Source organism: Bos indicus x Bos taurus, chromosome 6, assembly GCF_003369695.1.
Source record: "Bos indicus x Bos taurus breed Angus x Brahman F1 hybrid chromosome 6, Bos_hybrid_MaternalHap_v2.0, whole genome shotgun sequence".
Taxonomy (NCBI): domain Eukaryota; kingdom Metazoa; phylum Chordata; class Mammalia; order Artiodactyla; family Bovidae; genus Bos; species Bos indicus x Bos taurus.
This window is the reverse complement of record NC_040081.1, coordinates 92,811,472-92,828,219: the sequence shown is the minus strand read 5'-3', so window position 1 is coordinate 92,828,219 and position 16,748 is coordinate 92,811,472. Positions and strand designations below refer to the sequence as shown.

At 42.9% G+C, this 16,748-nt stretch overlaps 1 protein-coding gene across 3 annotated transcripts in view; it reads right to left on the bottom strand.

Moving 5' to 3' along the window:
- FRAS1 (Fraser extracellular matrix complex subunit 1) overlaps positions 1-16,748 on the bottom strand; it is a 535,024-nt gene that overhangs the window by 23,168 nt on the left and 495,108 nt on the right. For all 3 annotated transcript variants that reach the window (XM_027544845.1, XM_027544843.1, XM_027544844.1), the window contains 6 exons: positions 15,839-16,071; positions 13,245-13,405; positions 10,815-11,029; positions 7,029-7,179; positions 5,061-5,168; positions 3,167-3,326 (listed from right to left, as the gene is read on the bottom strand). In XM_027544845.1, coding sequence (XP_027400646.1) covers positions 3,167-3,326; positions 5,061-5,168; positions 7,029-7,179; positions 10,815-11,029; positions 13,245-13,405; positions 15,839-16,071 — 1,028 coding nt within the window. The remainder of the gene's footprint in view (positions 1-3,166; positions 3,327-5,060; positions 5,169-7,028; positions 7,180-10,814; positions 11,030-13,244; positions 13,406-15,838; positions 16,072-16,748) is intronic.

Here is a 16,748-nt window from a genome sequence, read left to right as displayed (position 1 = left end):
AAGTGATAGCAAAGATTTAGTAAATAAATAAATAGCCAACTTCCCTGGTGACTCAGGCGGTAAAGAATCTGCCTGCAATGCAGGAGACCTGGGTTCGGTCCCTGGGTCAGGAAGATTCCCTGGAGAAGAGATTGGTTACCCACTCCAGTATTCTTGCCTGAAGAATTCCATGGGCAGAGGAGCCCAGCAGGCTACAGTCCACGGGGTCGCAAAGAGTTGGACACGACTAAGTGACTAACACTTACACTTAATAAATAAATAAGTAAATACAACTTTCAGGACACAGCCTGGGGTCAGTTTAGTGAGATGGCCCAGGCTGGAAATGGGGAGACAGCCTAACTCTGCCATTGCTTTGCTTCTGCCATGGCTGTACAATTTTAGACAAACCAGGCAAACTTTCAGGGCTTGGTTTCTAAGCCCCTTTGTGCCCTGGAAGTTTGTATGCCTGTAGGTCTACATGTCTGCAGTTTTTTCACTCAATTCTTGTCTTCCTCCAAAGCTGGAACCAGCCGGAAATGAGATCTTGTATACTATCTTTGACTTACACAAAAATTGACCTGTGTAATGTGAATAGTAGCTCTTAATAGGAATACTTAATTAGGCAGAACTGTCCATGCCTGACTCCTGCTTTCCAAAAGTCAGGCCATTGCAAAGTAGAAATAGAGACACAGATGTAGAAAATAAATATATGGATAACAAGGGAAGATAGGGATGGGATGGGATGAATTGGGAGATTGGGATTGATATATATATACTACTGATACTACATATAAAATAGATAACTAATGAGAACCTACTGTATAGCTCAGGGAACTCTACTCAGTGTTCTGTGGCAGATGGGAAATGGGTTAAACCCATTTTTAAGTGGGGGAGATGGGTTAAATGGGAAGGAAATCCAAGGAAGAAGGGATATATGTATAAGTGTGGCTGGTTCACTTTGCTGTACAGCAGAAACTAATCCAACATTGTAAAACTACTATATTCCAATTAAAACAAAAACAAAAAGGCCAGATCCTGTTGTTCCTCCCCTCGAACCTGTAGTGGCTCCTGTTGCACTAGAGTGAAAAAGTCCTCACACTGGCCTTCAAGGCTCCACAGCAGCCCGACCCTGTCTCTTGTTCCCCTCTTCATCCACTCCATTCCAGCCACCAAAATTTTGTCAAACTCTGGAACTTTGCCAGGAACCCCTTCCCCCAGATAATCTGCACAGTGAGCTCCCTTGTTTCCTTCAAGTCTTTGCTCAAATGTACCTTCTTAATGAGGCCTAGGCTGAACTTCCTAACCAACAAATTACGATGCCCTCCACTCCTGATTCCCCTTACCCTGCTCTCCACCTTTTATTTTTCCATAGTGCTGAGTCGGACAAGCCTTAGCAACTCAACAACAACACAACATCACCGTCTAACATGTGATACTGTACTCATTCATTATGTCTGCCTGTGGGTGCAGAGATTTTTATTTTGTCCACCGATGTATTCTTAGTAAAAGTTCAGTAAATATCTATTGAACAAATGAATGCAAGACAAACAGCATGGTCTCCCCAGGCTGTAGTCCTACGTTTCCCACCCCTGAATATGAGTTAGGTCAATTTCCTGACTATTCCTACAAACATGCCCAACACAGTCTGGAGGTAGGTTTTTAATCCTGTGGTTCTTTGCCCCTCTTTTCTGAAAACTAGAAGTCTCCCATTAGTTGCTCAGCCTCCCCGAAAAGCCTTGGTCAGTTTCCCAGCTGCTATGGTCTCCCAACCCTAAGCAGCTGTGGTCTGAGTGCTCGGCATGGCTCATGGTGTACACAGCACAGAACGCTTGGTGTTATTCTTTGCTTTGTCATTTACCTACGGATTTAATCTCCTTACCGCAAATGTTAGCTCATAAAGGATGCTTATTCAGGAACTACTGTGTGCTAAAACATGCAATTCTGGGGCTTACCCTTGAGAAGCTCACAATCTAATGGAAATGGGTCTCAGAGCATTATAATATGCTGAGCTGTGTTACAGTAAAAGCTAGAACAACACGCGAATCAGGAGGAGGAGATTCTAACACAGCATGGAGAGTCAGCCAAGGTTTCTTGGAAGGGTTGATATCTGAGCTGGAGCTCAGAGAAGTTTGAGATGTGCAGGAGGAAAGGAACAAGAAGGGTAGGCAGATTATAAAAGCAAAGAGGTATGGATGGGCTGGTGGATTCAGAGGTTGGGAGCACACGTGGTTAGAAGGCTGGGTTTGAGGCAAGGCTCAGAGGGAAGGATATTGGTCCTGCTCAAAGAGCTGGACTTCATTTGGTAAGTAGTGGGGAGTCAGCAAAGGATTTAAAGAGGACCATTTCCATGTCTATAAATTGGGATAAGTACACGCACAATCTCATGAGGTTCTAGGAAACACAATAAAGGTTATTTTGTTATATATTGATTTCAAAGGAATCAGGATGTACAAGAAAAATCTGATATAAGACCAAACATTTGTAACTAAAATAAAATTTTAAAAAATTATTCTTAAGACAATTTGTCACTTTTTAATTGCAAATAATAAGATTTTCATGCTAAAGATGGGTACTAATTTCATGACCTACAAAATGGGGCTAACAATATTTACTATAGGTTCCATTATTCTTTTAATGGTAAAAGTTTTCATTTTGTTTGTCCTATTCTTTCCTTTTACAAATGGAATAGCTGACTGTATTTATTCCAATCTCATTCTACCTCTATATCGGGTGTAGGAGAAGACTAAATCTTGTTGTTTATTTTACAGGACATTGAATTGTAAGGGGTGACATCTGGACCTGATAACTAATGATCCTGGATTTTGTCCTGGTTGTGATCACTGGAATGAAATTTCTTTATTGTACTAAGATATTAGTTGGACACATTTCCCAGCTTCCTTTGCAGGTAGATGTGCCATGTGACTAAGTTCTGGCTAATGTGATGTGAGAAAAATTGATGTGCATCCTGCCTATTCTTACTCTTGAAATAAGGGTGATCCCTGTCCAATTTATACATCAGAAACTGATCTGAGCTACATCTGTTTCTCTAGTTGCCAGATGGCTACTTCTGTCTATCCCACTTTTAAAATAGAAAAGTTTTAAAAGTTTTCTTCTAGCTTTTGAAGAAAAGCCCTTAAAGAAACAGAAAATGTATCAGATTTACCCCTGAACTCCATCCTGTACTCACCTGTTATAAGAGCTTGTAGCTCGCCAGAGTTGATAAGGAGAATCGAAAGTCTGAGCACTCCATAGGAGCTGCAGGTCAAATTCAATTCCTCCGAGGTGGTCTGGAGTCAGTATGAATGATTTCACATCAGGGAGGGTGTGGTGCTCCATCACAAACTGTCCTATTTCAAGGGGAAACACACAGACACTTATTTGTAAGTTTGCTTGTGGTCAATCCCCTATAAAAGCCTTGAAACTGAATTAATATTCTTCTATAAAAAAATCAAGGTTATACCTACCCACCGGGTTCTGAGAATATATCCCACACTGGGTGGGACAGCATGGCCTCTTACCTCAGTCCATCACCCTACTCATGATCATTGTTAGGGTTACATATATTTATAAATAATAATGAATGTGCCTTGTAGAAATGGCACTAATGAGCATATTCACAACAATATCAGTACTTATGTGACAATGAACATTGAACACACTTAGCTCTGAACTATAACCAACATGTTTCTTGGAGGCAGAAAGATCTCAGGAGTTCATAAATAGAAATATCAATTTCAGATTTTAAAAATCTCATTAGGACCACTCAAGTCCTTTGCGGAAGGAGGCAATTGTAAACATCCTTAAAAAGGTAAGGGTTACTCAGTAAGACACCTCCACTCTTTTAAAGTACAGTCATTTAGTGTCATGAATAAATAAAAGTAGGGAAACTATTCTGTATCGAAAAAATAAAAAAGTAAAAAAAAGTCAGTTGTGTCTGACTCTGTGATCTCACAGACTGTAGCCTGCCTGGGTCCTCTGTTGATGGAATTCTCCAGGCAAGAGTACTGGAGTGGGTTGCCATTTCCTTCTCCAGGGAATCCTCCCAAGTCTCCTGCACTGCAGGGAGAGTCTTTACCAACTGAGCCACTAGGGTGGCTCATTCTATATTAAAAGAGACTAAAGAGGTATAACAGCCAAAATGGAATGTATGGATCCTGATAGGATTCACTTTTGTTTCATATAAACAGATGCAAAGCAAATATAAACAAATATAAAAATAGGTATGAAAGACATTTGCGGGACACAAATGGAGGGAACACGAATAGAAACTAGATGTTATTAGATTGGTGTGAAATAGCTCGGCCACAGTAATGCTATTGTGATGTGTAAGAGAAGGTCCTTGTTTCAGGAGGTGTCTACTGAAGTACAGTAAGCCCCTGCATACGAATGAGTTCTCTTTCAAAACTGTGATCGTAAGTCCAGTTTGTTCCTAAGTCCAACGGAGTCAGCCTAGGTATGCAACTAACATGATAATCGGCTACATAGTATTGTACTGTAATAGGTTTATAATACTTCCCACACAAATAGCACATAAAACGCAAACACAAAACATAGAAAACATTTTTATTCTTACAGTACAGTACCTTGGAAAGTACAGCAGTACAGTAAAACGGCTGGCATCAAGTCAACAGGCAAAAAGAATTACTGATTGGAGGAGAGAGAGGAGATGGGAGACGATAGATCTAAAGGATCGTCAGCAATAGGAGACAGAGGGCAAGTAGCAATGTCACTCATGCCTGATATTGATGGTTTAAGTTTTGGTTTCTTGCTGGAACTAGACACACGTTTGCATCTTGAAAGGTTCGTATGTAGGGGCTTACTGTGTTTAGGGTAACATGGCATGATGGCTACAATTATCTTCAAATGCCTACAATTATCTTCAAATCAAAAAAATGGGAATATGTGTGTGTGTGTGTGTGTGTGTGTGTGTGTGTGCATACATGCACATAGCAAAATGCTAACAATTGTTGGCTTTGTTCTTCATTGTCCTATTCTCTCAACTTTTCTCTATGTTTAAACATTTCTTAGTAATAATAATAATTAAAAAAAAAACTTGAGGAAAAGAACAGCACTGATATTACCTCTGAATTTGGCATGGGTCTTGAATTCAATAACCAGACGGCCATCCTCTCGAATGTAGATCCTTATTATCTGAAGCCTGGCAGAGAGCACACTGTCCGTCTGGATTCCTGGGTAGGCAACCACACACAGAACATTCACGTGAAGGCTTGGAGAAGAGCTCCCAGACAGTAGCCTATACATGAGTTACCCCAGGGACACCTCTAAGTAGAGCCACACACTTACTTGAATGTAACTTAGGACAAATTTACATACTTGCGTGAACACAGAGTCTATTTGGAAAAGATCCTGATGCTGGGAAAGATTGGAGGCAAGAGGAGAAGAGAGTGGCAGAGGATGAGATGGTTGGATGGCATCACCGACTCAATGGACATGAATTTGAGCACACTCTGGGAGATAGTGAAGGACAGGGGAGCCTGGCGTGCTGCAGTCCGTGGGGCTGCAAAGAGTCGGACTTAGTGACTGAACAACAACAAAGTCTATTTAGAGATGTGTGCCAGTCAGCGTTGTAAAACAGCTCATTCAATTTGGTTCTTTTTCACAATTCTATTCTTCTGACATAGTCTTTATACCTGCAGATGTCACTTTAGAGCAGGTACAGGGTCCCACCTCAGAGCACAGAAAAAATGGTCCCTAAACCTTCTTACTATTAACTTTACACCAGGATGCGGTTACAGCATGTCTGCTTCAGACTGTATTTTCTTTTCCTCACCAGAACATCTTTCAGGACTTAAGAGAACCATAACCAATGTTCTGGTGGCTATACTTCATATTGAAAGCAATAGAGAATTACAGGTTAGCTTGTAGAAAGCTAGTCACACATGACAGCATATGAGTCCACTGTGGCTTTAATAAGAGCAATTGCAAACATGACACCCATTGAGTTCAGTATGGCCAAAACCTAAAGGGGAAGCAAAGAAGTGGGGAAGAAAGTTTAAAAAAACCCCAGCTCAAGAATTATCTGACCCAGAGTGTGAAAACTCCCTGGGGTTATTTCTGATGAGAAATATAATGTAAATAAATGATTTGATTTAACAGAAGGAAGGACTGTATTTTCCATTAGTAGAAGTGAAGCCCCATCTAAAGAAATCTACTCAGATGAGTAACTGCTTCTGATCAAGTAAATCACCACCAGGGAAGGGGGAGGAACGGGAGCAATACAATAAGAGGAAATGAGCTTGGGTTGTGTTTGAAGTAGAGGACACTGAAAATAGAAAAAAAATATAAAAAATCAACTCGGACCCATTGGAGTGAATGGAGGAGAGAATCATGGAGTTTTAAGGGACATTCATGGGGTGGCAGTGGGAGAAGGTGGGTGGAGAGAGGCAGAAGAGAGAGGGCTGAGGATCTTAGCTGAAGGATCAGCACCCATCCAGGCTCTGTGGGGGGGCCTCCTCTCAAGGAGAGCAATGACACAGATAAGCCTGGGGTGAAGGTAATTGAAAAAATTCAGCATTGCCATCTTTGAAGTAAAAGTAGGGTTAAAATTCCAACTTTTAAGGATGCAACAAAAGAGCAAACTCGATATCAAATGAATAAAGTAACCCAGGTTATTCTTGATGTATTTCTCCATTTCTGTGTATCTGATTTCAAGACTCTGTTCTCCTTAAACAACAAGAATCACATCATTTTTACCTAGGAGAAAATGAACATGACTATATTCCAAAAGAACACACACTTGTTCCGCAGTATGGGACTTGTCTATCACTTGCCATCCTCTACTCTGCGTCCCTGGCTCCCTGGACTGAATTTATCGTGATGGTGGAGGCCTTCCAGCATTAACATCTACGGACATCAGTCTTTCTCGGAAACCACAGATCTGTATCTTTTCTACACTTTAGGTGGCTCTACTTTGTCTGTATATAGGACAACAGAATGAGGAATGCAGCTACCATTAAAACGCAATACTTAAAAAAAAAAAATGCTGCTTAAGCATAAGGTAAGACCTGTTAAGACGTCAGTGAGTATACCTGTTCTCCAGAGAACAGTGTCATAGAAGAAGGAGAACTCCATCTCGGTGTGGTGCTCCAAGGAGGCCCAGCCCCGGGGGGCCGTCACGTAGATGTAGGACACGTGGAGGGGCACGTGCACAGTCAGGAAGGACTGAGCCGAGTCTCTCACCTGCCGAGCAAGCGGGGTGCACACGGAGAGGGTTATTTCTCCCCGGGATGAAGAGATAGATGAGCATCTCATATTGGTTCCATCTTCATTCACTCATGTAGCCACTTATTCAGTATTAATCAAGCACTCATGATTGTGCCAGGCACCAAGCTAGGATACTGGGTCCTTAACAGTGGGAAAAAAACTAAAATCCCTGCCTTATGGAACCTACAGTCTAGTAGGGGAGATATATAAATGTGAAAAATAAAGGGTGGGAAGTGGTCAGGATGCTTCTTTCAATAAGATAATCAGAGAAGACTTTTTCAAAGAGGTAATATTTAAAAACACTTCACTTTTTTTTTATATATATTTATTTTGGCTGAGCCGAATTTTTGTTGAGGCATGTGGGATCTTTAGTTGGAGCATGTGGGATCTAGTGCCCTGATCATGGATGGAACCTGGGACCTTGCATTGGGAGCAGGGAGTCTTAGGCAGTCCCCTAAAAATACTTTTGAAGTATGAGAAGCTCTCCTTCCACTGATCATTTGCTGGAAGCCTTGGTTGAGATTTTTAAGGCATCACAGTTATTCCCAAAGGATCTGGGCAGATCTGGGATCTACTGTCAGCACACAGTCCCTAGCTGACCATAGTTTTCAGAGAGCCATAGGAGAGCATAAAGCAACCCTAAATGGGAGGATGCCCGTCATCCTAGGACGAACGTGAGGCTGACTTGGATGTCTTAGTGAGTATGCAGACCTTCTCCAATAGGAAAGAAGGTCTTGGGATTTGGATATCATACTATGAAACTTACCAACGGACAGCTCACAGTTGGATAACTTCCTATTTCATTCAATGCTTTGTTGAAATAATGTTGAAAAGGCAGCACACCATACTTCTAAGAAAACACTTTTTCTGAAGGAGTTCCTTTTATTGCCATTAATTTGGCTCTATTATTTTCATTTACTACAATATTAACAAAACTTGGATTGAGACATAACAAAATATGAGCAGAAGCCTTCATGGAGAAGCTGTGTATATGGGTCAGGGAGTTGGTTTATTCATTTTTGAGATGTATATTGTATTTTCTGTCATAAATACATATTTCCTTTATAACAAAAAAGCTTACTTTAAAACAATTATATTTTGTCATTGGCCATATATGGTAATACATTATAGAACTTACATATAATTTTGTTTGAATATACAATGAAACATCTTCCCATGGGTAGTTAAGGGAAAGAGCCAAATGCTTAATCAATACTTATGACATTGAAACTTTATATTTCCAAAGTATTCTTTCATATTCAAAATTGTCAGGGATTTAAAGTTGGATTCCAAGTTCTCCAAAAGGCTCCATTAATTCCTTATGCACTTAAAAATCTTTTGGGAAAATCTTACTCTGTCTTCTTTGGGAAATTTTCTGATTTTATCTGGATCTCACATCATGTTCTGTCCCCTTATGTACAGGTTTTACTAAATACATTTGCCCTAATTTCACCATTGCTGATGTTAGACCCTCCATAAATTTTCTAGCTCACTGGTCAAATTATTTTTCCTCTGTTTCTGTTTATTCTCCATTAACCTTCATATTACTTATTAATCCTTAGGAAAAAACAACTCTCATAAATATTTACTGCACAGCTCTTTTGTGGCAGACCTTGTACTAGGTGCTGTCCCGCCTTGAGATTACTAGTGACCATTGCAGATGAGGTTCAGCAAGGTTAAGTCTTCTCTAATTCTGCCAATATTTGATAAAGAAAGACAGGAACTAGGGCGAGTTTTAAGTTGTTGCTGCTGCTAAGTTGCTTCCGTCGTGTCCGACTCTGTGCGACCCTATGGACTGCAGCCTACCAGACTTCTCTGTTCCTGGGATTCTCCAGGCAAGAACATTGGAGTGGGTTGCCATTTCCCTCTCCAGTGCATGAAAGTGGAAAGTGAAAGTGAAGTCGCTCAGTCGTGTCCGACTCTTAGAGACCCCATGCAGCCTACCAGGCTCCTCCATCCATGGGATTTTCCGGGCAACAGTACTGGAGTGGGGTGCCATTGCCTTCTCCCTCCATATACCACTTGTTTCATCTATTTTTAAAGAAACAGACAGCAAAGAAGTACTTCTGTGGTATATATGTATTGGTTTAAAAAGTGGGACATATATAATAATTATTTCTTGTCTTTATCATTTTTAAGCATATTCTGAATAAAGATATCCAAAACTATAATTAAAGTCAGGGAGAAGAAAGAAGAATAATTTTTGAGGGGCCAAAGAAGGAACCAATCACTGAGTTTTGCATATTTGAAAGTGAATGTAGGTTATGCAACTGCAGAAGCAAAAGGAAACCTCAGAGTGCCTTAAAATTCTATTCAGTAGAGGGCGATAGTGTATACAAAATGAGAATTAACCAAACCAAGAGGCATCTCAAGGAAACAAATTTTAATCAAAGAAACTTTCCTCAAATGATTACGTGTAAGTCCCTCTATAGGTTCCCCTCTTTCAGTGTGGTTAAACCTGATTTGAAGTGAAAAACAAATATTTGATTTTCTCAGTTCATTGAGATAACTCCTTAAAATTGGGTAGCACCTGCTTTAGAATTGTTTTTCCCATGAGGATGCATTAGCCTAGTCCCTCTGATATTAATGGCCCTCCTACGACTGTGACTTCTTGCTATAATGTTTTATTTTGTTGGGCTTTCCTAGTGTCTCAGACGGTAAAGGATCTGCCTGCAATGTGGGAGATCCAGGTTTGATCCCTGAGTTGGGAAGATCCCCAGGAGAAGGGAATGGCTACCCACTCCAATATTCTTGCCTGGAAAATTCCATGGACAGAGGAGCCTGGCAAGCTAGAGTCCATGGGGTCAAAAGAGTCGGACATGACTGAGCGACCAAGACTTTCGTTATTACTGATGTTTAAGGACTATTAACCATAGGTTTGGAATAGGTATGACAGCAAGGTGTTTTAAACAGTTGCCGTGACACTTGGGACAACAGTGCTTTACTTGTTTGCTGAAAGACAGGGAACTTCTGTCATTTTAACTCATTTCCCCACGCGGGGAAAACACATCGACTTAGCCACGATCTTCCCATCAAGGTAAACCTTTTTGACTTTCCAAAATACACATGCTCAGTTGCTCAGTTGTGTTGGACTCTTTGCAGGCCCATGGACTGTAGCCCAACAGGGTCCTCTGTCCATGGGATTTTCCAGGCAAGAATACTGGAATGGGTTGCCATTTCCTTCTCTAGGGGAATCTTCCTGACCCAGGGATCAAATCTTTGTCGCCTGCATTGGCAGGCGGGTTCTTTTACCACTAAGCCACCCGGGAAGCCCTTTCCAAAATACACCCAGAGTAAAAAACATATATACCTAGAGAAGTAAGGCTATTGGATTTTTATATAAATGACTGCCAGACAGCTAATTTTCTTCAACTTAATTTAAACATCTTCTATATTAATTTTCTAATTAGCTGATTGAGAGGACTTTGGGGGGCTTGCTCTAGCTATGATGCTGCTAAGGTCTCTCTTGCAGGGTTTAGAAAGAAGAGTCCCTTGGTTGGTGCAGTTCTGGGAGCAACTGGGTGCTAAAGTGCTTCAGTTCAATGAATGAACAAGCTTTAACATGATATCCAGGTGCACACAGCCTTCAGACAGACCCCTAGGGCACCCACCTGGAAGTCGGCGGTTACAGACCCCCCACAGACGTCAATCAGCTCCGTCATGTCATAATAGGCATCAAACGTCCAGACGCAGCTCTTCAGGTTCAGGTGTTTGTAGAGCTGGATGGTCTTTGGCTCCCGCACGCTGGAGTCAAACTGGAAGGGGCGGTCGTAGCCAGGCCCCAGTGCCATGCTGTCATGGACCCTGTCGTCCAGGAACCCTGCCTCTGCGAGGGAGGGAGAAGCAAGGAACAGTAATCCAGTCTGTGGACCTGCCCTTCACCAGCTTCCCAGGAGCTGGGGGGAGAGTGAGAATGGACACATCCTTTGGACACACAGGGAGAACTTTCCTTTCTTCTGAGATGACTAATAGAGCACCCCAGGGCTCCCAGGCTTCCCTGGTGGCTTAGACGGTAAAGGGTCTAGCTGAGATGTGGAAGACCCATGTTCTATCCCTGGGCTGGGAAGATTCCCTTGAAGGGAATGGCAACCCACTCTAGTATTCTTGCCTGGAGAATTCCATGGACAGAGGAGCCTGGCAGGCTATTTAGTCCATGGGGTTGCAAAGAGCTGGACACGACTGAGCAACTAACACTAATTAACTAACCAGGGCTCCTGACACAAGCTCAGTGAGAAGGTGAGGGGGGCTTGTCATCTTGCCTGTTGCCACGTGTTAAACAGAGTGACTGGGGTCACAGACTCAGGAAAGATGCTGCAGGAGCCAGGGAAGAAAAGATGAATGGATGAGACCATAAATGAAGAAGCCAGTGCCTGGTGGCCCTGTGTATCTGTTGGAAAAGAACACCGTAAAGCCTTGTCTGTCACACCTGCCCAGCTTGGTTCTATGCTTCACAATCAGTCCTTGAAGAAATGGATTTATTATATGGAGAATCTGTTGGTGAATTATTCTTTCTCAAGACTGATTTTTTTAAAACATAGCTTTTATGGGGAGCTAGCAAACAAACCTCTGATTACCTCCTCCCCTGCTTCCTATGGTGTCTGAACTCTTGCAGAAAAAAGAAATCTTAATTCTGTGTTAATGAGTAAATAGCTCGCTAATGATGCTTGACTAAGCTTCCCATGCTACAGGCAAAAATTATTGGATCAAATGCTGCCAAGCAACTGAACTGTTCTAAATTAAGGATGACCTTTATGCAGAAGAGAGCTGAATACAGACACAATTTTAGAATATTAGGGTTCAACTTTGTATGGTCCTGAAAGCAACTATGATATTCTGAAAGAGCTGATCCATTTCTCAGAATGTTTGACACCAGCACACAGCCCTCTGCGCCACAAAGACTAGGGTGTCAGTGAACATGTACTGAAGCTAATCGTGTTTAAGTAGGAAGAGGTGCAAACTTTCAGCCTATAGACATGGTATGTTTCTTCCACTAGCTTGCATATGCAGACCAATGAAACTTTCATCTGTAGCCCAGTGACTTAGGAATCATTTACACTCCACTAATTCCTACTGTATCAAGACCATCACTACCCAGAGTGATGCTTAATGAATATGGAAGAGCACACGAACGCTTTCCTGTCTTCAGAAACACTGTTAAATGATTCATCAGTTGCAAAGGGAGGAAATGCGCATTTAATGTGCACTTGCTAAAGTGAATGGAAATGGACAGGATTCTTTGTAAACTAAAACATCTGCCCTGGTGAACAGGAGATGTGCTGCCTCAGCTGTCAGCGCCCTTGGGTCTGTATCAGCTGCAGAGCCCCAAGTCACGCCATTTGCTCCAGCAGTCTGCCATCCACGGACTGAGAGAGGTGGGGCCGAGAGGTCTGCCCACTGGGGCTGGAAGCAGGACATGATGGACAGCTGGGCTCTCTCCAGAGCTCCCTGTAAGAACTGGTTGCGGTTTCATTGGCCGCACTGCAGACTTCTCCCTCTGCCCAGTTCTGCTTCCTCCCTTTCCCTTTAGGAGATACGGATGCCCAATAAACATCTCATACCCCAAGCTCCACCTTGGCTACTGCTCCTGGAGAATCATCCTATAATATTTACCCTTGCACAGGTGTTTTATAAAATGCTGAGAGCATGGGAACCAAGCGCAGGAGAAGGAAGGAGCTAAAATTGACCAGGACCGGGGTTTTAAAATTGTTGACACATGCAATCCCTACCTTGTTTGGGAGCAATTATTCTCCTCATGTGATAGATAGGAAAGTGGCTGGCTCAGAGTTGTCCAGCTATTTTTGTTGAGTTGTACAGGGAGTGGAATAAGGACATGAACCTTGTCAGTTTGATTCCAAGGTCTTTGTTTTTTGCTATTCATGTCACTGTCCAAGCTGCCTATGTTTGGCTGCTTGCTGCTGAGCAGATCCACTAACCATGCAGATTTTGAGGACCAGAAAACATGAAAAGCAGAGTCCATTTAGCCACATCCCTAAGGGTCATCGTGCTGGGCTGGGCACACTAAAAGGGAAGTCTCCCCTCACCTGAGATGCCTCTCAGGTCCCGGGTGGTGACGAGGTTGGAGCAGACGTGTTGGTGCCTGTAGATGGACTCAGATAGAAGAAAATGCAGGTTGTGCAGCGGCATGGTGGAGATGAGTGGCAGCATTCCATCCTGGTGTGGGATCTGCACGGAAATGTGGATTCTAGGGGGGAAAACAAGAGCAGAAATCAGGGCTTTCAGGTGCCTGCCATAAGTAGCTAGTATGGTACATTGTGTGCTGAGTTACTCAGTCATACCTGACTCTTTGAGACCCCATGGACTGTAGCCCACCATCTCCTCTGTCCATGGGATTCTCCAGGCAAGAATACTGGGGTGGGCTGCCATGCCCTCCTCCAGGGGATCTTCCCAACCCGGGGATCGAACCCTCACCTCTTATGTCTACCTGCATTGGCAGGCAGGTTCTTTACCACTAGTGCCACTTGGGAAGCCCCCAGTATGGTACCTTGCTTTCTCATAACTCAATTTGTCTTCACCAGTGAATTTACCAGGTTTTTTTTTCTGAAGCTTTCCATGTAGGAGTTCTCTCTGTGCATGAGGGTATAGTGTGCATGCGGGGTTATTCTCCTCCCTCCAGCCCCTGGGAGATCCTCCAGACTCAGGACTGATAGCAATCTAGAATCATAGATTTTTTTTGCGTGTACAAGAAAAGATAACATCGCAACCATAAATTGTAGCTATCTTCTGCTTTAAAAGGAAGCTTTGTTTCCGCATGAGCTGGAGCCGAGTGGATGGTACAGGCATGGATAAATTTCTTTGTCACAGTGAGTGTCTATGGAGGTTGTGGAGGGTTGCCACAGAATTTTCTAAAGTATTTGTGCCCAAAAGACATCACTGAGCTCTTAAACTCTAAGGCCAGTATCCTTACCCAGGAAAAAAGCCTAGAAATAGTAATACTCCACTATTCAATAGTCTTGGGGCTCCCCAGGTGGTGCTAGTGGTAAAGAGTCCACCTGCAATGCAGGAGACCAAGAGACGTGGATCCGATCCCTGGGTTGGGAAGATCCCCTGGAGGGGGCATGGCAACCCACTCCAGTATTCTTGCCTGGAGAATACCATGGACAGAGGAGCCTGGTGGGATACAGTCCATGGGATTGCAAAGAATCAGATACGACTGAGTGACTAAGACACACATGGTCTCTCCCCAACTTCAAAAACCTCCCTTTCCCCACCAGCAAGTCCTAGCAAGGCCACCAGCCCTCACTGGCCTCAATCTACAGCAAGCTCTGCCTTGAACTACATTCTTCTGCCTGTAGGTGCCTTTGTACCAGGAAGTCTGTAACTTATTTATATTAGCTGCTATTTCTTATATGCTTTAAGAGTCTGTCTTGCCTCCCCACTAAGAGGGCAAAGGACCATTTCCTTCACTTCTTCTGTTTCTCCAGAGCCTGTAGTACACAATTCTAAATAAAATATGAGCTTAATAAATACCGGTTAAGACTGCAACACAACAAAACTGTACTGAGGGGCTGCAATTTTTTCACTGTACAAGTTTAAATTTTCAGCATGTTTATTGAGGATGCATTGTGAATTTTTACAGCTTGTCTCCCAGAACAAAGACTCATGTTTTAAAGAAGAATCAGAACCTCAGAATGTGAACAGAATGGCTCTTTTTGTAAGGAACAGGGTCAATAGTAACCCTGGACACTTCTGTTATTGCTTTTTACAAAAATAAATTTCATTCTGCTAGAAAAAAGGATTTGCATATTTTTGGCTCCATGTTCAAATCTGTTTTTTTTTTCATGTAAATGAGCCCCTTTCTCTGAACTCAGTTGCTCATAAAGGCATGCACATAAATACTACCAGGTTTAATGAATATGTATAACCTACCTGAAATCTTGTTTTTTTTTTTTTTGCTATATAAAAAATGAAATCATCCATTTTCCATCAAGATCATAGGGCACAGGAAAAAAAAAAAAGCATATCTGCCCACTTAGTTATAATTCACCAGTGTTGTTACTAATTTTTTCACTGGGTACTTAGTGAGTGCCTCTTAGGTGCCAAGAAGGACATTCTAGGCAGAGGGGATGCAAAATAAACAGTCATGGTCCCTGCCACCATCATCTCCTGGGTGGGGATGACAAGGAGAGAATGAATGATGATAACACTCTCAGAGAGGCAGATGTGGGTGCCAGAAAAGTGGGAAGTAAAAGCTTCCAAACTAAATTGGGGGAGATGACAGAAAAGTTCCTAGAAGAGATGCCATGGCTTAGGTATGGTGGGACAATGGGATTTAAGAATATGGACTGGAAGGGGACGGGGGAAAGCTGGAGCCAGGAGTAGCCACAGGCAGAGGCAGGTTACCTAAGAGTGCTTGAAATCCCGAGGAAGTTACATGTGATTCCCTGTGGGTGGACTGGCAAATGAAAATAACAAGATGAAGGAAATGAGGCTAGAAAGATTGACAAGGGCCAGATATTAGGGCACGTTTGAAGAACTTCAACTTTTTATGAAGCATTCATCACCATTATTCTTATTTTGCAGAAGCATCACTCACTGATTTGTCCCACCTAGAAAACACACAAAGCACAGCTGGGGACTCTCTGCCATCTCCTCATGGAGGGCACTCCCCGCTGACCTGTTGGGATGCTCCTTATGTTTGACGTCCAGGTATTTCAAGGTCGCGATGAAGGACTGAGCCTGGAAGCCTCGGGCTGTCCCAGCCACCACTGGAGTGTGGCAGATAGCACTGTCTGTTCCGATGGTGACAATGTTGCTCCTCAAGGGGGTCCCCACGTGGCCCACCTTGTCCACAGCCTTGGCCACACAACGTACATGGAACCTCCGGCTGAAGTAAATGCTGTCCAGGACCTACCAGGAAGAGTAAATCACCTCAGACACGTGGTGCCTCAACAGCTCTTCATACTGTGTCTTCTGGATGATAATCTGTGAAGACCATTGTCAGCTGAAAACACTGCACAACCTAAAAGCTGAGAGTTAGGTTTTATACAGCAGGCTAAACTGAAGACTTGAGCCTGGGATACAGCATCTTAGGTAACTGTGAGAGACTGCTCCAAAGAGGAATGGGAAGAGCCGGGATACATATTAATCAGAGTTTTTGCAACAAAGGCCAGGTAGTTGGAACATCAAAAGATAACTGTTAAAACTGGATATCTCAAGTTAAGGAATTGTGCACTTTTCCATGTATGGGAAGATGAAATAGTTTGCTGCTGCTGCTGCTAAGTCGCTCACTGAAATCATTCCTTTAATAGGCATCTCAGCTATCAGGGGCCAGTATCCTGTGTTTTCTCATCCTGAGTCTCTTTAGGATGCCCCACTGGCTGCAGTGGCTGATGCTGCAACATCCTTTGCTGACTGACATGGCAGGCTGCATTCTTAGCCCACACCATCCATTATCCATCCATTTATCCATCTATGTGTCCATTGATCTACCCACCTCTCACCACCTAAGTACTGACTTTCTACCAGGAGCCAGGCACCATGGACAGAGCACTGAGTACTTAGAGCCTAGGGTGGTAAGCCAGGTA